Here is a 27,667-nt window from a genome sequence, read left to right as displayed (position 1 = left end):
CTAAGTATATAACTTCTAATTAAACATAACTTTTAAATGAAAAATGACTAACTTGTAAAAATAAAAAACACCCTCTTTTAATGTAAATGAACAATTTTTGAAAATTAGTGGTTAATGTTCTCTACATGCAGTATAATTTCCGGATTCCAAACGTTTATACATATCTAACGTCATTTTACATTTGTATAATTCATAGCACAGGACCTCACAATAAATTAGCTTGAATTTTAAAAACTCTGCAAAACAGAAACTCCTTCAAAAAAAAATTCTTATTCAATCTCATCAGATTCTGTTTTAGGGAGGTTTTACTGTACCATAAAAGTATATAAATAAATTTTAGAGCTATAAATAAACTGTTTATGAATTGTTATTTTTTTTTAAACTAACTGCAGAAATAAAGTTGATAATATTACAAACACATCTCATAAAATACCTTATTGTATAAAAATAAATGCAACTAGGATCATCGATTTAAAATAAGATTACCTGTTTGGTGTTTGAATAGAACAAACACAAAGGGATGGCTAACATAATTGCTGACAACTGCTGTTTAACCTAAATACCTAAATGGATTTGGATTAAAATTCATTTAAAGACAAAACTTCTTTTAACTGAATTTTAATAATTTTTTATTTTGTTAAGCTCACATTGTCATACTGGAACAACTTGCCTAGAACAGTAAAATCGGTTACCAAAACTGAGCTAGTAGTATATTGGAAAACAATATAATTTTGAATAAAAAAAATTCAATAATAACACTATAATTTAGAAAAAGTTACTTTTTAATTCATAATTAAGGTGTTATAGTTTTATGTTTATGAAATGTCTCATTGTATTAATATATCCATTTGTAAAAAAAAACAGTGACCAATTTACGTGTATGTAACTTTAATGAAACCCCAGTTATCAAACATAAAGAGGATAAATCAGTTGCAGAAAAGAGATGTTTCAGATAATCAGTTTCCAAAATATTTTCTAGAGATAAATTAGTAGCACCTTCTGCAGTGGAGTTAGTGGAAGTGCAGAGATACATTATGACAGTTGTAAGCAAACCCCTTTTCTATATAATTATATTAAATTGTAAATTGTACTTTTACATAGACCACTCTTGAATCAGTCATTTTGAAATACTTGGACTAAGTTAAGCTTAGTTTGAATACATGAGCAATACATTTATGCTGAATTTTACAAAAAAAATATATTTTTACCTACAAAATGAAAGCAAAGACAAAAAAATGTCTAAATTTATCTAGCTCTATTTTTCATTTTTATTACTGAAAAATAGTATCTATGTTTTTATTAGAAGAAAGGCCATGAAACTGTAGAAACAAGTTCCAAATAAAGCTTGGATAAATCAAAATGTTTATTTGAATAACACATGAAAATATACATATTAATAAAAAAACTTGAAGCAAATTATTATTACATGCAGGTTAAGATATTCCGAAATTCAAAACAAAAGAAAAAATGTAAAATCAGTGGCAAATGCACAATTTATGAAAGCACATCCATAAAAATGCAACATAAACAACAAAAAATTAATAATAATAATAAAATAATATAATACACAGATTAACAAATTAGCACAACTATATTATTATATCTAAAATTGGAACTCCTACTGCACTATTTATAATAAAACTAAAAACAAAAATATACTGTACAGTTTTTAAGTACTTACTCTTAAATATCTAAAAAAAATTTGTACATTAAGGGGACACAACAACAAATAAAGTCATTAACACATTCAAAACTCACTGTTTTATAATACATATACACAAAATAAAATTAATACTATAATGTAAATATAAAAATATATTTTTAGTCCACTTCATGTTAATTAATTTTCATTAATAACACAATACAAAAATGTTATATCTCTTTTAAATTTTATCTAAGTAGTAATTATAAAACAATACTACACAATTATAAAAATTAATGTTATATATTACATTTTTGTAACTTTTATGTACAAGAACTGTATGTTAAATAACAGTGCAAAAGGGAAGGTATTTTTTTCATTTGTATGGAAAAAGTTTAACCACTTAAACAAAGTAAATAAAAGAAAAAAATCATAGTTTTTTATCCACTGCTGTACACCATAGAATTAAAATAATACATGTTAAAAATAAATAAAATTATAATACAACATAGGTTTTTTTAAACAAAATATAGAACTGGTTTTTCAACAATTAACCAAAAAACTGAAATAACATTTAAGAATTCCTTCTGCTCGTATGTTTATTGCCTCTTTTTATATTTTGCTTCATGTAGACTACAGCTACTCTGTTTAAAATGAAATTATCACTTCAGTAAAAATGAAAAAAAATAAAAAATAAAAAAAATAATGAAGAAATTCTTAATCTTTATTATTCATTTTTGCTAAATTTTTTAAAAGGATTTCAGCTTTTTAATGAAAATTTAAATTTTTAATAATCACTAATAATGTCTTTTTTCCTAAGATGAATATTTTGTTATTTAAAATACTGGTACAAGTTATCATTAAATATAAAATTATTTAATTTTACAAGAAAAAAATTATTTTAAATGCAAAAGGATTAATTGAATTTTCATCCAAGTAAAATTGTTATATATTTTTCTTTCCCTTTTTATTTATTATTTTTTACTTAATTAGATCTTTTCATAGATCTGTAGATTCATTTAGGTGTAAGTTTCATTAACCTAAATGTTTCACAAAGTAATTAAATAATATTTTGCACAATAAGTTTTTGACAGGCTAACTGATCATGCATAAATCAACCAGATTTGTAAAGAATTACATTTTTCTAAGATCTTTATTTTTAAAACTTTAGAATTTCTTATTGTAGCAATCATGAGCTTACTAATCCATGATCATGAATTGCAATCCTTTATTTTCATTATAAAGCACATCTTTGCCTTGGTTCTAATATAACTTAAAAATTCAGAAAACATGTTTGTATTTATTTATAAATGTATTAATAAATACATTAATTATTGCTTCATTAAAAAGTAAATAGATAATCAGTTGATTTGGGACTGGTAGTTTCACACTGCTAACAATCTACTTGCATGATTTTAAATAATACATATTTTTTTATTTTCCAAACGTGTATGTTGCTATCTGTTCAACTAGTGAACACAAGCAACCCCCGTATGACCCAATAAGATGAGGATGATATGTATCACATGTAAATGAAATGCAGTCTTGTACAGACTCAGGTCAACCATTAGTATTCAAACCTGTATAAAAGCAACTATCTTCTACTAGGATCTGAACCTCAGAACTGGACTTTGAAAATCAGCTGTTAAACAACTGATTTGCAACGTGTTAACCATAATCCAATGAACTAATATTACATAATATGAAAAACTGTTTTTCAAGAAAACTAATTTACTTTTTCTATAGTAATTAAACGATCCACTAACTGTAATACCAGTTTTTTATTACTATATAAAATATTATTTTAACTTAGTGCTAAAACAAAAAATTATGTTAACTTGTACCTTTAAAAAAAACACATCCAAAATATATTTAAATAAATATAAAGATGAATAATTGGTAAAAAGAATAACACAATAATAAATCAAGTTCATTACAAAACAGAGTAAATTAAAAAGCTAAAAATACAAAAGCCAACAACACTGTGAGTTAAATAGATGAACACAGTTATAATAACACATTACTAGTCCGAGGCAAAGATATAAAGACAGTCATGCCATAAGTATCAAACAGTGCAAACATTAAAACATAATGCATATATGCATCATATGTATATTATCATGCATACAATAATAAAATTGTTCACAGATGTGTCTTTTTCCAGTAACTGCTAAAAAGCGTACAAAAGTGATTTAAAATAGAGTTAAACTAATAGAGAAAAATCTTATTTATTTGAAGTTTGCTAATTAACGTGGACATATACATTAAAAAAATAATAAATAAAATAAGAAAATAAAAACTGAAGAGCGGGTTATAGATTAAACGTTTAATAAAAAGTATAAGAATGATGCTCAACATACTTAATGAATAAAAAAGTATAAGAGCTATTCATAAACATTTAAGAAAACAAAGAAAAACAATACTGCAGTAATTTAAGTCGGGGTTGGTGAAAAAGTTTCTTTGTGTTCTCTGGATGGATGTTTTAGGATCTCATTGAATTTTATAACATAAAAGGGAAGAGTGCGACGCAGGCTGTTAAAACATTTATGATGTTTATGGAATGCATATGTTCCATAAACATCATAATTTTTTTTAACAGCCTGAGTATCAGTAAATGTGGCACAAAACTTGTTCAAGTGGTTTCAATATCAAATTTTTGATGTCATGATGCACCTTGCTCTGGTCGGCCAGTGACTGAAAAAGCTGATGAAATCATGGGAAAAAAATGGGCAAGACTAGCACATTAGTAATCATGATATCAGTAACAATCAAAACATCAACCAAAAAAATAGTTTTAACCCATCTGAAGAAGGCTGAAGTAAAAATTTTAAGGTTTGGGTTCCACATAATTTAACAATGAAAAATTGAATGGATCAGATTTTCATCTCCAGTCAACAGTAAAACAAACTTTATAACAACTAGAAAGATTTTTAAATGTATACAATATTTATTAAAGTTGTAACCTTTGTTATTTATTGTATAACAGTAAGGTTACCATCAGTAAGCGTATCATTGGCTTCTTAGCCAAAAAAAGAAAGAGATACTAAAAAAACTTTAGAAAGTATGGTAGAAGGAATAAGAGAAAGAAGAGGGAAAAGGTTTCAGCTAATTGATGAAATAAATATGGAAATAAGGCAGGTTAACAATAAAAATTGGCAGAGGATCAGCTGGCTTTGTGGCTAAATAACTGCTGAAACCACCAGATAAAACACTTATCATCATCATCATTCTTCTGTATGATAGCTTTGAATTCTTACAAAGAGGTATTTGAAGTAACTTTAATCTGAAGATAAATGCTTTTACTGAGAATAATGAGATATGATTAAAAATTAGAGATTTGAAACATTACAAACATTATGGTATAAAATGCACTGGATAGAAAATTTACCAAACAGATGAAAACTAGTTACAAAGATGGAATTAGGTAACGTTACATGGAAGTACATAAATAATGTGGTTGTAAAAAGAAAATAACTACCTAGTGTTATATGACTTCCTGGAATACAAATAATATTAAATTTGCATTTTGATGATGTATTTTTCAGACTGTTAAAATTAAAATATTTTTGTTAAGAAAAATAAAAGACTTAAATGCCAGAATGTTTATGACTGAAAAACCTAATTTTAATAAACAACTTGTGTGTAAGTTGAAAATGAATATACATTAAAGAAAATACAAATTTCCAATATGTTATGAGTATTTGTAAGTTTACAAAGCAGATAATATACATATTTCTTGATCTTATAATGTACATTCTAATGATTCTCTATAGTCATTTTATTGGTTTTATAGTACATTTATTTTGCTTTTGTGTAACTAATAAATCTAGTTAAACCAATAATGGAAATAAATAACATGCTATTATGATTAAAGTTGATTTTGTTAGAAGAAGAAATAGCACCCCAAACATTTCACTCGTTGCAATTATTTGTAACTATTGTTTATCCTCATTTAACATTGAAAATAATATTTAGAGGTTTTATGCAAACATTGCTATACATGTTTATCATGAAATTGATATCTTATGTACAATCCTTCAGTTATCATTACAACTCTGATAGAATTAATGTCTCAGAAAACATTCACTGTTAAAGTTTATACATATACTGAATGACAGTTTAAATGAGACTGTATAATTTTTTCCAGTACTGTCATTTTAAATAGTTTTTAAATAAACAAGACAAGTCAATGTAAAGACCACCCAGAAGGTTGAATGAGTCTTTTTATTATTATTTTCAAAAAATCAACTTATTTTACAATAAATCTTCTTTCTTCAATGAGAAAACAATGGATGGGATATTTTCCTAAAGAGAAAAAATTGAGAATAAAACCATAAGATTGTTCATGTTGTTCTGAAATAAATATAGTTCACTATTAAAATTATATAACACATAAAACATTTCTTTTAAATATTTAGGAAAAAATCACTGCATAATAAATTTAAAAAATGCTGAAATAACACACAAAAATGATCAAAAGAAATTAAAAATCCCAAAGCAAGACACAAAAAAACATTTAGAAAAGCAAAAAGAAAAAAAAACAAAAATATAATTGACAGAAGTTACAGAAGCACCCAGTAGTGTATAACTGAAACACATTCATATTCAATAAAAGACAGTAAAAGATAACAGAGACCACAAAATCCCAAAATAAACAATCATCCAAAACCAGGGAAAAAGTAAAATAAAATTTTACAAATTTTTGGGAGAAAAATATTTGAATATTAATTTTATTTCTAAATAAAATATAAACAAAAAACTTTAAATTTGAAGGGAATTTTAAAATCTCATTTTATTCTCATAATAAATGAAAATTTTATTAAATATTCAATAATGATCAAAAACACATTCATACAGCATTTCTAAAAGGTTAATAAATAATATATATACATAACTTTGGATAATGAATTGATACACTAAAGTAGTAAAAAACTGGATGAACTTAGTATTTTAATATCAACTTCGCAAAATTACACATTTACAGTACTTCTAACATTAATTGTATTTCAAATTGTCGTTAAGAAAACCAAAAATCACTTTTACTGTTACAAAATCTAAAAATATTTTAAATGTATTCTTAAAAGATATACTCAGAACACTTGTATGCTAATTTTTTGGAATGTCATATGAATAGATGGAAAAAATTGTCTAATACTAAAATATTTTAGTAGAAAGCTGCATTTGGGTAATGTTATCTCCTGGTTTTTATCTTTTATATATGGCATTAAATAACACTTCAATTTTACTTGAGCATTTATTTTAATGTTTTTTACACAGCTTTTTTTTGTTTCATTTTATACTGTTTTGTAAATAATTTGGATTTAAAAGTCACAGAAAACACAGGAATGAAGGAGTTAATCAAATTAGTCAAATAATTAGTGACATATTTAGATATAAATATATTACAAAAAACAAACATAAATATTGCACGTAATGAATGATCTCTTTTCTGTAAACAATTTAAATTTATAACATATGTAAGAAAATAATTAATCTTTGTTGTTATAAATAAAAGAAGCTACAGTAACATACAAATTTAAAAATTAAACAATTAAAATATCGCTTAACAAATTTTTATGTAAATGTTTTAACATGTCCATAAATTTATGTTGACCTAACAATTATTTTTAAATTCAAATATGTTAAAACAGCTTGATTTATGTAATTTGGTTTAACTTATTTATACACTATTTTTTGTCCAATAACATTTAAGTTCAGCATTTTAAATACTCACATCTTTTCAAAAACTCAGAACAGTCATTTCGATATTAATATACTACATTACTAACATTAGATAAATTAATTAGATTTTTCCTGTATTCATAATAATAGTAATAATTTTGAATATAATGTAATATTAAAAAAAAAAGTAAACGTAATAACTCTTATAATGTAAGTTATTATAATATATAACCATTTCAGAAATGCTGCATATGGTGTTTTGATTTATATGAACTATAATTAAATACTATTAAAAAAATATGTTTTAATGAAAAAAATTCAAATTCATTTATTTAATCATGTAAAAAAGAATTAAATAACTTTAAAAAATGTATAAAATAAAAAGCAAAAGTTATTTACAATAAAGATATTTATAATTTTATAATAACAATAGGTTGAAAGATTTTAAACAATGAAAAATCCCCATTGACTGTCAAGTGTTTATGCACAGTTCAATAAAAAAAAAAACATAATTACACTATCCAAATGTCTCAGTTACACAGTCCAAATCACGCTTCTCTTGGAATGGTGATCCATAGATCAAATCATTAGTACACCTACAAAAAATATGAACAAAACAAAATTCTTTTAAATAAATAATAATTTTAACTAAATAAATTAACTTAGAAAAATAAAACGTTGTTTAAACTAAAAATAAAAAAAAATCAATAACAAAATAATAAATAGTTAAACTGAAGTGATAAAGAGCATCTATTATGACTTTTCTTAACTTTTCAAACTGTCCTGAATCATATTAGAAAGAGGAAATGGATAAAAGAGAATAGAAATATTCTGACAAAGTAAACATTAATGAAAAAATTACTCTTCAATAACTAAAGGTTAATAAGACAAAGAAATACTTAAAAAATGATGAATTAATAATTAAAATAATATATGATTGACAACAATATTCTGTAAAATAAAAACTGTTTTATAGGTGTTAACCTGTCTTTGTCTCAAAAAGTTTGGCCACTGAAGACTAATCCGAAGAATGATGGTTTTTTAAAGAAGACATCAACTTACAAAGTACAAATCACTACAAAGAAAATACCTAAGTCTCAATCAGTAACTTATAGTCACAAAACACAGGAATTTAACAAATCTAAACTCTTTGGAAGATAGTATTATATTGCATTTAAGATAATCCCAAACAAAAAGAAAAAAAATATTAGGTACTACACATGAAAATGATAATTTCCAAGTGAGCTACCAGTTTGAAGAATGGCTTGATGTGATTTCCATAAAAAGATAGAAAATAAAGAAGGTGAAGCATTCTGACAGATGTTATGAAGGAATATAACTGGAAATAATATATAATACATAGCTTTTAACATAATATAATATATATACAGAATGCCAGTAGTGGTGATGAAATGAAGGCAATAGAAAAAACCAGAAAATATTGGAATGTGTATTGTAAAAATTGGATAAAATTTGTAAAGAGCAAAATGAAGATATCTTATGGCAAATTTTAAAAGATGAACAAACTATGCTGGTGAGTTTACAAGCCATTAGGTTTTAGTTAATTTTGAAACAGAAAGATATGTAGGGGGTATAAATTTCAGAGAAGGACATTATTTTATAAAAAAAGGAGGCATTAATAAAAAATATGTATTAACTGAAGATGTAAACATGCTGAAATTAATAGATTAGTTTTAAGGAATGTTTAACTGCTAATCTCAAAAACAAACAAGTAAAGAATTAAATAATAAATAAAAATAAATCATGAAATAATATGTATTAAAAATATTGAATCTATTGTCTACATTATTATTATTTACTAAAAATTAACTATTTAAATCTTGTAAATAGTAGAATAATAACCCTCACCTAGATAATACTTTTATTGTTACTAACAATATTGTCAGTCTAAAAAGAATCAAAAATAATATTTTTAAATTGTTCAAAATCTTGAAAGAAAAAGACAGATAAGTTGTGCAATATATACAAATGTGAAAATTGTAACATAATGAACATGATAAAACAGACAGATCATTAAAAAAAAGACAGCGCGTGTGCACACACACACACATGTGCAATATTAAATTAAAAAAATTAAAGGAAGTTTATCATGTAAACCAATATTTGTTTGCATAGAATTTGAGAACAGCAAAACAATTTTAGCAAAACTTACAGGATAAATTTGTTTAAAACCTTGTTAAAATCTTAACTTAAAGTATTCACAGGATCTGGCTTCTTTCTAGATAAAAATGAATTCCTTGATATTAAGAAAACTCATTCAGAATGTATTTTATAAATAAAAAAAAATAGGTAAAAGAATAAAGATTATTAAGTATAAGAATTCTTTGATGCAATTAAAAACAAAAGGTAAAGGAAAAGACTCCAATTTTATGGCTACTGATTTAGAATGAATAATAATAGAACAAAGAAAATACTCAACCACTTCATAAATAAAAAATATGCTTAGAATGGTTTGCCAAACCTCTAAAGAAGGAATATAAATTACTGCAAAAGATATTAAAAATAGAGGAAAATTATCAAAAATAAGAGAGGATTCCAGAACAAATCTGCTCCCATAAAGGAGGAGAAAAAGGAACACAAAAAGGAAGAGAACACTCAGAAAAAATGAAAAAAGTGGGGATACATTAAGAAAAAAAAGCTAAACGAAGGCTGGTACACAATCATTTAGTTGGCCAAAATAAAAAAAAGGAAATTACCCACCATAAATTTTACATAATTTTTTTAAGGAGGTATTTGATATTTTGTAAAGATCTAAATTTCTAATGTAAATTTTGGCAAATTTTTTATGTGATTATACTCAGAAATGATTTGAGCCATAAATTTCAATGAGAATCTCTTTCTCTTGTATTAACAGTTTCTATTTCTATGTGATTAATTTGTTAAAACTCCATTTTTAGAAAGATTTGTAGTTTGTTAAAAATTTATTAAATATCAAACAAGGCACTTTTCCTCTCAAGGGATCTTTTATTATCAATTAATTACTTAAGAAAAATTTATATAAAAAAAGTTCTCTGAAAAACATTAACAGTAAGTATTAAACAATTTCTTAGGTAGTTTTTTTTACATTATAGAGTATGGTTCCTTTCTATTTCTAGATAAAAAGTGATGACTAAGAGAAACTCATGAAATGTAGTGGGCATATGTTGGTGATGACCATGAAGTCCATTTCAAAGTTACATCCATTGTCTTATTTATATCAAAGTCAGAAAAATAATGAGACATATATATATATATATATATTTAGTAAATAAGTTTGTTTCAACTACTCAATAACTAATACAGCTAGCAGACAAAGTAAAAAAAAAATCGCGTTTTCAATGACATTCACTCTTTTTAGCTATCATTTGGGTACAACCTGACATGAAACTCACTAAGAGGGTCTTTATTAAGAAATTTATAAAACTTTTAAACCCTACAACTAATGAAATTTTTAAACTCACATAATTAACAAAATTATGTAAAATGAAAATGTAAATCTGCTGAAATCAGGAATCATTTGGTTTACTTTTTCTTACAATCAATATATAATACTGAAGTTAGTGTCAAAATTGTTGACAAAAACAATTAACTTACAAAAGTTTTTATTGAATAAGTGGTAAATCAAATTAATGTTAAACCCTTTCACAACCTGAAATTCAGCTGGTAAAAACTAATAAAGAAATAGTACCTTTTTATTAAGTTTTATTCATTTTTTTTAATAATTAATTTTTCAACAATGCAAATGCAGAACTGAAAACCACCATAAAAACATGAACACTTCACATCATTTTTTTTTTAATTTGCAAAACAAGATACCATAGTCTAGACACATTCAAATTAACTAATTGACCTACATAATAATAATAATTAGAAATGATAAAAAACACTTTAGGTGTACTTACTATTAATGCATACACTGTTATTATTGCTGCAGGAATTTAGAACTGATGATTACAAAATTAAATCTAAATAATAATAGAAATAGTAAGAATAAACATAAACAGAATTAAATATATTAAAAAGAAAATGTAAGAAAATCAAAATGAATAAGTCATGCTTAAAACATTTGAAAATTAAAAAAAAAACATATGCATATAAATATATAATAACTATATCAATCACAGCTTAAAAAAACCTATTTTACAAGAACCATGCTATTGAATAAAATAAAAAAGGTATTTTTTAACAAAAAAAAACAAAAATCAATAACAATAATCAATTACAATAAATGAAGGCAACATGCAATTACTGGTAAAACTGTACAATAATCAATAGATTCACTAACCTTTGTTCAAAGATGTTTCTCATAATAACTAATGAAAAAATTACTGCAGTTTTACTCATAAATATTTATAACTAAAGATAAAATTTACTTTACTTTATTCACAAATTTAAGAAGGGAATGAAAGAATAAATAAAACATTTTCTAATTTTTCAGTAATCCATGATAATATATTTAAATTAAAAGTATCTAAAAAACGTAATAGCATTTTAGAAAATAATTTCAAAAACATTTTCTTAATCAAGGAAGTGATAAACCTTTATGAGAAATTTGGAGAGGAATTGTATACCAAAACAAAAACATAAACTCAACACAAACATTACTAATGAATTACATTATTTCATTACATATTATTTTACTGAAATTAATCTTTTTAAGATTCATATTATTCCTCTGTACTGTTAATATTCTGTACTAGGTGGTTTATTATTAATAAAATTTTAAATAAATATATTTATAATGAGAAAAATATTTTCAGTAGAAAACCTTTTGTTTATTTTTAATTAAAAGAAATATTTAAATAATTTTTAATTATTTAAATCTAAGTACAAATATGGTGCAAATTGAAAGTATAATATTAAATACACACTTCAAAACAATAGATTCAATGTTAAAAAATTAGAAAGGCATAAAAAAGTGGAGGTCACTGATAAGGTCAGAAAGCAACGATCCGATAGAATGAAGAAATACTGGGAAAATCGAAAGGCAAGACTAAAGAGAAATTCAAGAAGAACTGAAATACAGATGACTAAAGTGGTCCAATGTGGCCTCAAACGTAAAAAACAAAAAAAAAATTGTAAAACACTCATCAAGTTTGGAATTCTCATGAAAATAATAAATTTTGAATAACAAGAATGATTTTAACTATACTAATGGCACTGAGATATTTCTTCTTATGAACAAAAAATCAAAGGCACTCCCCAGTGTAAACATCAAACTCAAAAACTTTCCTCAGTGTAATTCATGTATTGTATTTTTTTTTTTAAATTAAAAATTTTATTTAAAATTTTTTTTATTATTATTTATTTAAAAATATATAAGGAACTTAAAAACATAAAATGTCTTATCTTTAAGAGCTTCTCCAAAAATAATTTGCATTTTATACAATTTAAAAGTGAAAACAGCAAAATATATTTAATTAAAGAACATAATATTTCAATATTTAAAGGAAATCACTTTCTAAAAAAAAAATGATGGTCAATCATTTTTCAATTTAGACCAATCATATACTTTAACAACACAATCAACAACAATGAAAGACAACAAAATCAACAACAAAATCAAAGAAGAATTAAAGACTCAAAGGGTTAATTCAGAAAGGTAATTATAATACCTAAGGTAATACCTTAAGGTAATACTTAATTATAATACATGCAGAAGATATAAGAAAAAAAGAAAACAGTAAAACCAGTTCAAAAAGCAGACAACATGAATAAAAAATTATTAAGTAGGGAGTAGAAAAGCAAAAATGTATAACATTTTTGAAAAGTTACTAGAAAAGTTGCATATATTTTGTTTCATTATTATATTTTTGTTTCATTAAATAAAAACTCTAAAATTTAATTATCTTATAAGGCTTTGACAGTAATTTGAAACTTGAATTAAGAATTGTTATGTAACATATGAGTATATTCAGAAAATAAGTATTATTTCTTTCTCTTTGTCAAAAATACATAATAAAAAACTATAATTATCGACAAGTACTAAAAGTACCTTTATATCAGAAAACAATCTGTAGACAACAGGACACATTCTTGGACTATAAGAAAAGACCATTAGTAGTACAACAGCTAGCTGCAAGAATAAAGGAATCTGAAAAAGTGGCAATGAATAGATAATATCTGAGATGCAGTGCAGTACTGTCTTAGGAACAGATTTTTTAGTGCACTAAAAAATCCCATGTAACTCTAAAGGAGATTGTCCCGTGTGTCACAGTGGCTTGGAAATAAGTTGACACTTCCCTCATATAGAAGACTGTGTGACTTTAATTAGATCTATAATGTACTGTGATTATCTAAACTGCAAGGAATCAGACATGTTATACTATCATCATTAGTCATTCTGACAAAAAAAAAAACTGTCTAGACAGATTTTTGTGAATGGTATTTATCTTTTTTTAATAATAAATGACCACTAAAGCTACAATATTTCCTATAACTACTACAGATAATTTGTAAGATAAAGATATTACTATACCTTTACTATATCAAATATGTGCCACTTCATTCATTGTAAAAAATAATTACATTAGATTAAATAAATAAAAATGCTAAATGATTTCACTAGCAATGTCATATACATTTACCAGATGCTGAAATTAAACTGAAGTTCATTCACGAATATTTCAAGAGTTAAAGTTGAGATAATACCTTTGGGAATATTAGTAAATAAAAAGTACCAAGAAGTAATATTTTGAAGTTTTTATATGCAAAATCTTTATTAAATAAATGTTTCTAGATGGTTGTTTTATGATTTGTTCTAGATGGTTGAATATTCTTTTAATAATAAATAATTTTAAACCAATTTTATTTTTCGATTAAAAATATGTTAGTGTAAAAGATCTACTCTATTGCTGAAAATTAAATAAATTTTTTCCTAAAATGTTAGATAATAAAGTTTTCTTTACAAATTAGCAATTTTTTTACTATTTCTGATAATAAAAGATCATAAAATTTAATTAAAAACTGCAGTAATTTTAATCCTGAGCTTAATTCTCATCGTCACGTCATAATCTTTTCCTGACTGCTCATTAATGTACCACATATATACACTTAGATATACATTTATATGACAATAAAGAGACGATTTATACTTTTATACAAAAGAAAAATAAATAAAATACAGATTGCAGATTCAGCCTTATAGAGAATACAGCAAACAGTTTCTTTTAAATAATAGTATTTGATAAAGATTAGTAACACCATATTTTAAAATTTATTTTTAATAAATAAATAAATAAATAAAATCTTTATAATTAAAATAGCATTTAATGAACACTCAGGTTTTTGGAAATTAAATTAATATCACAATTTTGTTTCATCAAAACTATTAATGCTCTCATTTGATTTTCGAGCAATGCTTCTACGATACCTTTCGGCAGCGACACTTTCCATAGTGCGTCTCATCAGTGGATATTGGTCTAGCACAGCATTAAAGTGCTCCACTGATAATGAAAATAAATTGCAATAGGTCTCTGCTCGCACACTGGCCACTCGCCGTGCATTTGTCAGTAGACAGATTTCACCAAAATAGGAACCATCACTTAGGCTGGTCGCAACTTCTCCATTAGCCATTACTATATCTACAATTCCTTCTTGTATGAAGTACATTTTTGTACCGATTGTACCTTCCTTGATTATAATATCACCTGGAAAAAACAAAAAAATATATTATTTTAATAACTCCATAAAGAATACATTAAATTAACAAAAATAAGTAAAATTTCTGTTGACTAGGTTGGTTGACTATAAAATAATGTTGAAAAATAAATTGAAATGATGTTAGCATCATATGTTAAGAAAAGTTGAAAAAAAATCCAAGAAAAGATATATAGAGTTTGTTAATAATAAAAACCTATAATAACCATTAATCTGGTTTATCTAAAATTTTCCTTTCACTAAGTCTGTATCACATTTTATATTATTCTACAGTACATAATTTTTTTTTTAATTTAAAAATCCTAATCTTTTTTTTCATTAAATTATTTGACAATTATTATGAACATTACTATCATCAGAAAGCAAATGATGTTTTTTAGAATCTACATCAAATAAATTCTGGTAATAGCTTCGTACTGCAAGCTTGAATGTGACTAAATTAAAGAACCAGATAAAGGTTCCTAGAGCAACAAAAATAATGTTTTACAGGAAGTTTTTTATTTCTGTCAGCCATCTCAAAGTTAACTCTATTTTTTTAAGCAGCAAGATGATGATTTAATGCTCAATTTTCATATAAAATTTGATAAAAAAATTATGGTCAAAGCCAATTTATAGTTGACTGTTTTAAAGGTAACTGATTTGTTTTTGAGATATAAGCTACCAGAATTACAATCATCTTACTTGAAATAAAATGAGGGAAAATTTGCTGTAGGAATATTTCTATTTTGTCTCATATTCAGACTGCAATTTATAATGCATTTGTTAGAGTTACCAAATAAAAAGAAAAAAATTAAACATTTTATATAATAACTTTCTCAGTTTTAAATAAGAATACACTTTACAAGATTATTATAAAACTGAATGACATACTAGTTTAGATAAGTTAATATTTATTGGTAACATTATTAAAATATTTAAATAATAAAGTTAAATAATAATTATTAAATTAATTTAGCAATCATTTTTCAGCAGATGCCAAATTCCAGCAATATTAATAAACATAACAGCCAGATCTAAAGTGACAATAATCTGTAATGACTTATAGAAGTTCATAAATACCACCATTAAAAACTGAATGTTTAAGCAGGAATCAATGTTCATCAATTTTATTTCAAATAAAGATTTATAACATGATAATCAATTGATTCCTAACTGATAAACTGAAAACTAAAATGTAACAAATAAGCATGAAAAACAATTTAAAACTTACCAGGCTGGAAGACTTCATACCGCAGTTTTGTAACAACATCAGATACAAAATTTCCATCAGCATTAGCAAAGAATGGCACTGAAGCAACCAATGAGCGGCAGTTATAATTTATCACATCCTGTATGAATAAATAGTAAAATAAATAAAACGATTTTATCTAAGAAAATAGATTAATTACTTTCATATTAACCATTAAACAGAAGTGTTGTACAGTTTTAAAATAATTTGTCAGAAAATAAATATAAGTACATGGTACATGGTACATACGATAAATAATAATCAATCAAATTGCATTCAATTATCAGAATATAATTATTTAGTAATATTTTTTTCTTTTCCTCTACAATAAGACTTATTGCTGAGATTTCTGCCTCATTATAACATATGCAAGGAATTTAGATTTAAAACACAATTAAACAGTTTTAAATATGTTGAAGTATGCTTATCATTTTAGCTATTTTTATTTCAGGTTTGTACATATATATTATAAAAAAAAATTATATAATATGTTCCAATGAAATAGAAATTGTTGTGAAAGAATAATAAAACAGTAGGTAAGTAAAAAATTATTTTTTTTAAATATATAGTACCCTTACAAAAAATACACTAACTGTGATAGCAAATCATATAAATCACATATTCCACACTAAAATTCTGACTAGTTTTTCTTTTTTTTTCAGATTTCAAGAATGAATTAAGCAATAGTAACAGTACACTTTCTACCCACTCTCAATCCAACTGTTAATCTATATAGAAAAGATTGAACCCATTAGCAGTTTTAAACAATTTCACATACTGAATAAAAAAAATGATATGTTAACAAAAGTGTTTTTATGAACACAAAAATAAATTTTAACAAAGTTAAGAAAAATACTATAGAGGGAACTATTTTAAACTTGGGTATCATGCAAGAATTTACTCTGTGTGAAAGATATTTTGAAGGATGTTCTCTTATTTATCGACGTTCTCACAGATTTGTAGCAAGATCAGTTGACATATATTTTTTAGTGTTCAGTATACATTAGTCATGTATAAAATGAAGCTAGACAACCAGTAATGTGTAAAGGTAATTTTGTGTTCCACTTACACACTAATTATGCTAATTGTGCACACTTACACACTTACTTATTCTAATAATTCCTAAAAGAAGGAAATTGAAAAGGAGATGTCATTAATGAAAAAGTATGTACACTGAGTCAACCCCATTGATCAGGGGTTTACTTGTTCTACCATGAAAAAATAGAAATCACAATGTATTATACAAGTGACAAAAAACCAGTTACGTTTAAAATGTGTAATGGCAACCATGTACAGTTGACAGCAGTACTTTATGCAAAGGCAACCTTACCGCTTGGTCATCAAGGAGCATTCAACAGTCAACAGCATTCTTTCACCATAAAAATGGTTTACAAAACCAATGATAGTTTGGAATGTGTATAGGGAGTTCAAAAGTTGCTGTTTTTCTGTGTCACCTGTATATGCTGAAAGAAATGAAACAATGTAACATAAAATAAATACACTATGGGAATTATTTAAAATGAAAAAACAGGTAATACAAAATATAATTTGATTACTCAGGTCCTGACTAATCCTACTATTTTATAATTGTAGTTTGTAAAGATAATAAATTTTTTGGTAAAAAAATTTATAACTTGAATAATTGTTTTACTTGTTTGTTTACGCCATTGCGTAAAGTTCCGTTATTTCCAATGAATTCAAAGCTAGGGTTGGGTCATGTTGTTTGTTACAGGCATGGTAAATTTATTACTATGTTTCGTATTTGGGCTTGTCATATTTGTACCTGTTTGATTATTTGTTCTCATGTTCAACACTTCTGGCGCCGGCCAGACTGTCTGCTTCTGTCATCCTTAGTGACCGCGTGTATTCATTTCTCGAATTATTTATAGTTGCCCTTTTCACACACCCGTTTTTCATTCATTCTCATACTAATAATGCACACATCTCTTGTTTTATATACACACTCTCTCCTGTCCACTACCTAGGTTTGGTTTCCACCTCTTTTCTTTCACGCTATCTTTTCGGCAGAGTAGATCCAACATTCATCCTGTACAGTCGACTTGACTTTTCTCTCTCAAACTTTGTGATAATATTTTCATCGCATTCATACTCGCATAAACGTTGTGGTATTTCTCCGTCGAAATATTCTCTAGCTCTACTCGGCAGTGTCTCATCATTTCACCGATCTCTATGTTTTGTTTTTGCCTCGTTTCTTCGTTAAGTTATTCTTCAAATTCTACATTACGTCTCTGTGGAAAGTGTTTCAATCACTACAAGCTGCCAATTCTATCGATGCCGAATCTTCTCGAGCTGCTGATTACATTTTAATCGATGCAGAATTTCTCCAAAGTCGTTGCTACATATTTGAGACCCCACATCCTGCTCAACCTCTAAACCATGTCTCACCCCTGTATTCCTAAAACACACCACTGCAGGCTACGCCCAGGATTACTCTATGTATTCATTTACCTTCATTCACGAGTTCGTCTCTTGCTAATATTTGTGTGCTACAGGCAAGTTCAATTTTCATTGTTTATTACGTTAAACAGTTATTTTATCATTAAAATTTGTGGAACATTCAGTTCATCATACCTTTAACCTTTCGATTTCAAGTTTAGTTTAAAAAATTTGTTACTGTAATTAACTCTATAATTTAATCTTGTAACTTGTTAATCGCCGAGATTAATAATCCTTTTCTACTCATGAACTGTATTCATAATACTTCTCGTAAATTAACCTAAAGCAAATTACTCCTGATGTGCAGTTATGTTTTAGGACTTTGTAATTTTATATTTTCAAGAATGCTTATTTACCAAAATGAACTCTATTTATATTATTACTTACTTTAATGTTATTATATTGTAATTAACTCTTTTTTATACTGAAATTATTGTAATTTATTTTTCTAAGTTAATGACATCTGTTCATTGCTAATTTTTCAATATTACAGCATATGTCAGTAATGTAATAATTTTCCAGCCATACTATGTTTATTGATGTTTTTTTGTTTTTCTAAGTATATAGTTGAAAATAAGGTGTTTTATGTTCTCTTGTTTTCAGGCTTTGTTACATTGTGTATTTAAAAAATGTATATTCATGTATTTTCTCATTTAACAACATTGTTCATATGTTGATTCAGCTGATATTTTAAGTATCATTAAGTTATGTTAATTTCATAATTTCTTTTTATGTTTTAAGGTTATGATTTTAACATAAGTTCATTTGTTTTATTTCCAATTAAAGTCCAATTTCTTTTGTCGAATACGAACTGTGTGTTTTTTGTTAACTTTTCCCAACATTGTTTTTACTTCATTTAACAGTCATGCATATATGTTTAAAATACAATTTTAGATATGACAAATCCAATCTTTCCCCTAAACTGAAAGATATTGACATATAATATATTATTAATATATCCAGACACCAGTCAACCAAGCTATTTATAAGAAACAATTACCTTTTTTCTTATTATTATTCATTTGGTTAATTTATTCTCAAATATAAATAGTCATTCACTTATTCAGTATAGCTGGCCACTACGAGGCAAATAGATTTTGCTTACTTCTCAAGCAAGATTTCCTTCAAGATTAAAAACTGGATAACTCAAAGGAAATGATATTGAAGCTAATCTTTCTGAAATGTTTCATTGCATGCTATTTATTTTAAATGTTTAATTAAATTCCCAGAATGAGTATGTGACTTTCAAGAAGCACAAAACATCACCTCTGATGTTAACAGGTACTGATATGTACTAAGCAGTACAAGTTAGCAATTGCAAGGTTTTCAACAAACCCAATCATGAAAATAATTATGAAAATTCATTGGATTTTACTACAGCCCGTCTAATTCCACTGAAAAGTCATGTTTATCAATAATTACATCCTAATTTGGAAAGTAAAATGATTCATCTGATTTTAGTAATTACTAAGACCAGATGAATTGTTCTATTAGAACAGATGATTGTTCTAATCAATTAGAACAATTATTTTTAATAATTGTGCATAATATATTAATAATATATAGTTGTGAAGAAAAATAAAAGAAGACTTTTTTTATGATTAGTTCACCATATAAACTGGAAGCTTGTGTATGAGAGTATGAAATGGAAATTTTGTAGCTTATAAAAAATGCCATGCCTGACCAGGATTTGAACCTGGGACCTTGGATTAAAGGCCAAGATGCTACCACTCTGCCAGGGAGAATCATAAAGTTAACAAAATGAAACTAGAAGTATAATAAATTGTTTACATCTAAATTTATACAAATTGAATACACATTTTTAATGCATTATTTTACTACATAATTTGTTTTAGTAGTAACGGTCTACTTTTTTTTGCAGACTTTTCTCATTTTATTGAATTATTTGTCTCAACTTTCTCTTCTTTCCTTTATCATGAAATTCTCTTAATGTAAATAAAAAATATATTTTGTCTTTTATCATTTTTTTGTCATTTCATATTAAATTTTTTTAAAAAAATTTTGAAATTCAGTCATCTTAATGAAAAGTGAAGAATCTGTTTCATTGTTTCATAAAATGGTTCTCTATTTATTAATAAAACCTAGGGTTAACTTGGGAAGAAGGAAACTGATTCCCCTAACAAGATAGTTCACAAAAACATTTCAGAAAATCTTACTGAATAGAATCCTGGGAAAATGTGAAGAAAGAGTAACATGTCAATAACTAAACCCATATTTAATAAACTTATTGCTACGATTTCCCTTTAAATGGTAATCTGAACACCAGTGTCATTTATTAATGAGCAATGACCACAATACTTGTTACAATTTCCTCTCTTAAAATCTTTAAAAAAAGTCAATCTAGAACATTCTCTTACTTTATTATTTATTAATGATAAAACTCTAAGTTTAACATTTTACGTTTCAAGATATTATCAGGAAATTTTTAATAAAATTTAACTTACAGGGAATAATAACAACAACAATAATAATAATGCTGAGGAAAAAATGTATCATCTTCCTGAGAATAAAGTTTAAAATCGGACAATGTCAGAAAATAACTACTGAAAAAATACACACCTCACGAAGCTTCTCTGATAATTCGCCTAAAATAGCTTCCTCATCAAAGAATTTTCCTTGGTAACGATGCTCAAAATATTCTGTAATTCTCTGTCGCATCTCTCTAGGCAACTTACGGTAAGCCATGTATTCTTCCACCTGCTTAACCTAAATGAAAAAAAAGTAAGAAATAGCATTAGAGAAATATTTTCATACATTTGTTGTGAATAGTTATTCGTTTAATACATTAACAATCAAAGCTTTGTGTGTGAGTGAAATTCTAAGCAGCTGCAGAGAGTATTGTTAATACAAAAGGTAAGTTGAAACTTGGTAGGACAGATTGCATTTTCATTACAAATTATTTTAATGGATATAACAAAATGGAACAGTAGATAGAATTTTCTTATACAGTGAGTCTGTAAGAAGATATAATAGAAAATGAATTTTAGTACATAGATTTTAGATTTTTAGGTAGATCTAGTACAGTGCATACAGTTTTTAGTTATAAAAACTGTTCATACATTTTGAAGTAATGAGCTGAGACACAACCCATATAAAAGTCAAGTTCTCAGATGATTGATATAATTTTATTGATGACTAATACTTAAGTTTATTGTCAGTTTTTAAAAAAACAGCCATTCACAGTGTGCTAATTTTGAGAGAAAAAAATTACAAAATGAATTTTGAGATTTGTAAATTTAGAGAGAAGTGGTAACTTCTCTCAAAATTAAATGATGAAAGAATAAGAATAAATAATGCTATACAGAAAAATTATGAAAGTTACGGATAATACAGGAACCTTTATCAGTGGTTATATTTTGATTTATAATTAAATTTCAGCTAGTAGTTTTAAAAGCATTTGAAGTGCAATTTTGTTATGTAGTATTTAGGATGCTGTTGCAAGCTCCTGAAAAGGTTAAAAAATAATTTTAAAAAATGAAATTAGATAGTTAAAGGAATTGGAGAGCATACCAGAAAATTGGAACCAGAAATGTGGTTTTTGAAACCATTAATGATAATAATTGGGGAAGTTCAGTATTATCTTATGGTACAGAAGGTGAAAGAAAGAGAAAAAGTGAGAGAGGAGAGATGAAAGTGAATGCAGAGCAAATCAGAATTACCTTTATAAGTAATAAAAACCCTGATTAGCCTATTAGCCTGATAAGCATTACAGTATTTAATTACAGTTACATCTTACCAAACTTGGAACAGACTGTACTAGTTAAATACATCTATCTAATTAAAACATAATAGATGTTTAAAAAATTCTTATTTATAAGCTAAATAATGTGTACTCCCAGTGAGTGTCATTTAAAGAAACTGATAAACAAACTCATTTCTTGTCTAACATGGGAACCAGAAAACATTGTGCCTATTTTTGATACTAGTAACTCCTCAGCAATGTAAGATTTTATTGATTTGGAAGAATAAGAGGTATTAATACTTGTATATAATATACTGTGTGTGTATATATATATATATATATATATATATATATATATATATATACACAACTGTTATTTTGCAATATAACATAAAATACACATATATACATTAATAACAAAAAAATGTATGCCTTAATGTATGCTGCATGGTTTATCAAAGCTATAAAAACCAGGTTTTAAACCTGGTTTTTGGTTTGGGGAAACCCAAAACCGTATGGTTTCCCCAAACCGGTTTCCCTTTTCGGTTGTGTACATCTACGATGGCATATCTCTCCAACGGAGGCTTGTTTTATCAAAACTTGATTCAAATAACCTTCCTCTGTTACATTAGTCAGCATAGCATAGTCTTCAGTGGCTGAAGTAGCTGCCACCTATAGTTTCATCTAATATTTTAATCTGTCTTTTCTGATTTTTATAAACTGATCAAACTAATCTTTACATAACGAAGCACTTCTTCATTTTATAACATAGTTGATTTATATGCAAATTCCTATATTAAAAATATAAATATCAATAATTTAAAGTATTACAGTTGCTTTACAATATTATCAATGCCTTTTTAGAGATATATATACCTCATTAAGACATATACAGTCTGATCACATTCGACTGATAATTCATGCTATTAAAATTTCTATACCCAGGATAGACAATTGTTACTCTTACTTTATTTGATAATATCCGTGAAGCACTTCTTATTTGCAATACCTGACCTTTGTTTTTTATAATATACTTATATCTGAATGTGATAATATATAAGTAGTGGCAATTTCATATTTGCTAATGTGCTTAAGCTCAGCAAAATTATTCATTTCATTTTATGTAAAAAGCAAAGTTACAGACAGGCACTGTAGAAAAATAGATAGTAGTCCATAGTCCCCAACTATATACCAATACTTGCCTCTGTATATCTCACTCTCACAGTATAACGGGGAGAAAAATCAGTACAGGAAGTATGGTATGAACTCTGTGCATAAAAATAAATTCTAAGAGAAAATTAAGTACACAAAATTTTTCCACATACTATCACACATCTATAACCAAAGTTTGTAGATAAATGTTTCAGGAAGGAAAGGTTTGTCTCTATATATCAGTTCACTGCCTTCATTTAATGTGAATTTTGGTTTTATTAAACCTCAGTTTTAATGTTTTAATTTACTGCTGAATTTATTGTAGTAGATTTTAATAAAGATAAAAGTAATTATTTTTAAATTACTATAAAATAATTTTTAGAAGTTTGCATTACAGTATGGAGATTCTAGATATTAAATCAAATATTTTTATTTATTAACTAAATGAAATTGCACAATCAAAAAATAAAAAAAATAAATTTTTTTCTAATAAAAAAAACAACTCACTCTTTCTCTGTACTGACGTCTCGAAGAATCAAGACTTTGAATTAAATTTGTAGCATGACCTAGAAAAAGAGCATAGCAGGTGGCCCCACTAATCATTGATAACATTGTTAGCCACATATCCGTTAGTGACTGTGGCGGAAACCTACCATAACCAATACATAACATATGAGACATTGCTTTAAATAAAGCCCATGAATATTGCTCCAACCAAAAGGCTTCCTGAAAACAAAACAAATATTTTTATTAATTAAAAAAATGTCTTTTATCAATCAACAGTTAGAATTAAGTTACTATTTGTATAAGTGGCTAGTTTTATTGTAGATCACCTATTTTATTATAATTGTTCATAAAAAAAGACATTCAAGGTAAGAAAATGGAGATTCATAAAAAATTTTTTAGCTAAATTGACAAAAGTACACAAATAATGTTCTTTCTTAGGCTTGTAAAAACTGGTCTTCTAAAAATGTTTTAATACTTAAATAAACCATCAAAATAATAAAATTTTTATGAAACATTACAGAGTCATTAGTTGGTAAACTAGACATGAATTTTTCATTTAATTTTAAAAACTAGGCGATAATTTACATGACAAAAACGATTATTTAAGTACACAATACAAGAACATGCTTCAGTGTTGGAGGAAAATAATAAGGGTACTGCTGCTTCTAAGAATTCCGTGCAAGGTTTTCCTAATTATCCACTATTGACCAGTCAACATTTGCATAACTTAAACATAAAATTTTTAATTTCTGGAAGCATTAGAGATGCTGCAAGTTCAGATAAGCCTAGAACTAGTTGCACTTCAAAAAGCAAACATCGTGTCACAGGATCTTAGAGTCCTCAAATGTCAAACAGACTTCTCTTAAGCTGGAAATAGCCAGAACAGGTTTACAAAATAGTCTAAAGAAATTGAAGTTTAAATGTTCTTGACCAATTTTCCTTCATGAAGATGATTTTGAGAGAAAGGTGGAATTTAAGAGAAAATTCACTGCAAAAATTTATTTGGCTCAGTGATATGATGTAATGACGTATGTTTTAAAATTGAATGACTACTAAAACCATAATAATTATATTTGTTAGTCTAAAGAAATTCTTACTTAATTATTGAAAAAGAACTTAATGTACGAGGAGTTCATATCTGATGTGTGATAACAGAAAAAACAACTAATGGAACCTTATTTCCTTAATGGAAGTTAATGTGCAATTCATAAATTATACCTATTTCCACTTTTTAATACTAAGCATCCACAATAAAAGACTGCATTCTATCAGCTGTGTGACTCAATATTATTGTATACTGAAGTGTTGTGTGATACTGAATTAAAGCAAACTGCAAGTGTATATTTCATGAATAAAAAAAAGTTCTGTAAAATACTTTTTACAGAGTTTTCAAAGAAAATTACAGGATTATTTTCAGTCACAAGGTTGAGATTGGTGGGTGAAATTGAATTTTCTTTGGGTTTTGAGGTATGATGAGTACAAAAATACAACTTAAAATGTAATCTTATTTACAGCATGTATCACAAAATTCTCCCGGGACTTTCATAATCTATTCCACTCATATACTGGAAAAAATACATATAAACATATGTTCTAAAATGCTTAGATTGAAAGTTACAGCTAGTGAAGGATTTCACTCAGTTTCAGCTACTCTGGTGAAATGAGGTCGTACTGAAATTTTTAGAACATTAATTAAAAAACAGAATTAGTGAGTCTTTTGATCTGAAAAATCAAATAAAATAGGTCTCAGAACATATCTGCAGTTGTTTTTGATATACGTGGAGTGAAAACCAATAAACTGGGGTAAAACAACTTTGTTAAATGGGTAAAAACAAGTAAACCTTTTAAACAAAACTTTGTAGAAAATTTAATTCTGAACAATAATAAGATATGTTGAATAAAACAAAGAAAAGTTAGAAAATTTCATATCTTATTTAGAAACAGTACACTAGACCAAAGTGCATTATAAGTATCATTTTAAAAAAAATGTTAAAAAATGAGCCTGCCATTTTCAACACATTTCTTGGCATGCTTCTGTACTGTTTTTGTTTATTTTTTTAGTTCTTCAGGATTGTCCTTAAGTTGCTCAGCCACATCCATAATGCAGACAATTATTCCCCATGAGAATTAATTTTTGTTTTGTACACAATACTTTTCATTCATCCCCAGACGCAAAAATCTAAAGGTATTATATCAAGCGATCTTGGTGGCCAGGAACATAGATCTCCAAAGCCGATCCATTTCTCAGGGAAATGATGACTTAAGTAAGTGGAAATGGCACAAGAGAAGTGGGGAGATGTGCCATCATGCTGGAAATATACGTTACGTCTCAGCACTAGAGGTACTTCAAGCGGCTGCAGTAATTCTTCTTGAATAAATTGCAAGTAAACCTAATCATTTAAGTGACCAGGTAATATGAACAGTGCAAACAGCTGAGTGTGAAGAAGGTCGCACCATACATCGACACTAAGTCGGTGTTGAAAATTGCCTTCCACTGTTTTATGAGAATTTACTTCTGCCCATGTAAGATCATTGTGCAAGTTGTTGACACCATCTCAAGTGAAATTTGTTTCATCAGTAAACAAAACATACTTTTAGAGTTGATTTGTATTCCACCAGTTGCAAAACTCCAAGCGAAGCGGACTATCTCCTGGGAGAAGATGTTGTTGAACTAGCTGTTTATGGTAAGGATAAAACTTGTTTTGTTTAAGTGTCCTCCAAACTATTTTATGCGAAACTCCAATCCTCTTAGAAAGACATCATGTACTGACGCCTGGATAGTGGTGAACTAGACCAATAATAATTTCATCAATAACAGCGTCATGTTGGACAGATCACTCATTGCTGATAATGATTACTAAGTAGCGAATCTGTTTCCTGAATATATAAGCGAACTAATTTTTTTTGAGATCTGGAATCTGCGAAACGAAAAAAAATTTCATATTCTATTGCACTGGCTGTAGCATTACCATTACACAATACCCAAAATGAATACCATATCAGTGTATTTCTCTGTGGTAAATAAATGCGGCATTACTTAAATGACACACAAATCGGATCACGTTTAAACTATAATTTACAGAAAATCTTTGCTAACAACAGCACAGTTTACAATACCCAATATACTTACGTATCTTACAGAATGATTTAAACACTAATACAGAGTGTTGCGCACTGTTGATTAGCTGTTATTTTATTTTCAACTGTGAAATAATAATTTTTAAAATGATCTACTGTATTTCTGTCATTAATAAAAAAATATTATTATCTAAATAATTTTTATTTATTTATATTTATTTTACAGTTATAGTGTAATTTCTAATTCATTAACAGTAGATTTTATTTTTACAAATTTTTCACATCAACAAAAAAGAATTTGGTTTTTGTTTACATTAATAAGTAACTTTTGTAGCACATGTAATAATGTACTGTTTCTAAATAAAATTCAAATTTTTCTAACTTTTCTTTGTTTTGTTCAACTTATTTTACATCATTTTATTCAGAACTAAATTTTCTACAACCTTTGTTTAAAGGTTTTACATATTTTTTACCCATTTAACAAAGTTATTGTACATCAAACATGAAAAACAGAACTTTTATCGCAATTTATTGGTTTTTATCCCAGATTTCTCAAAAA

At 26.4% G+C, this 27,667-nt stretch overlaps 1 protein-coding gene across 3 annotated transcripts in view; it reads right to left on the bottom strand.

Moving 5' to 3' along the window:
- Ih (hyperpolarization activated cyclic nucleotide gated potassium channel Ih) overlaps positions 1 to 27,667 on the bottom strand; it is a 633,919-nt gene that overhangs the window by 9,674 nt on the left and 596,578 nt on the right. Inside the window, exons 6-10 of one of the 3 annotated variants that reach the window (XM_075359888.1) lie at positions 24,031 to 24,249; positions 21,249 to 21,395; positions 16,194 to 16,311; positions 14,697 to 14,973; positions 7,841 to 7,920 (exon numbers count right to left, since the gene is read on the bottom strand). In XM_075359888.1, the coding sequence (XP_075216003.1) occupies positions 7,842 to 7,920; positions 14,697 to 14,973; positions 16,194 to 16,311; positions 21,249 to 21,395; positions 24,031 to 24,249 (840 nt within the window). In that variant the 3' untranslated portion in view covers position 7,841. Of the gene's footprint in view, positions 1 to 7,623; positions 7,921 to 14,696; positions 14,974 to 16,193; positions 16,312 to 21,248; positions 21,396 to 24,030; positions 24,250 to 27,667 lie in introns of those variants that run through there. The other 2 variants (XM_075359887.1, XM_075359885.1) reach the window with 2 other exon arrangements.

Source organism: Lycorma delicatula, chromosome 3 (assembly GCF_047948215.1).
Source record: "Lycorma delicatula isolate Av1 chromosome 3, ASM4794821v1, whole genome shotgun sequence".
Taxonomy (NCBI): domain Eukaryota; kingdom Metazoa; phylum Arthropoda; class Insecta; order Hemiptera; family Fulgoridae; genus Lycorma; species Lycorma delicatula.
This window is presented reverse-complemented; position numbering and strand designations above follow the sequence as displayed.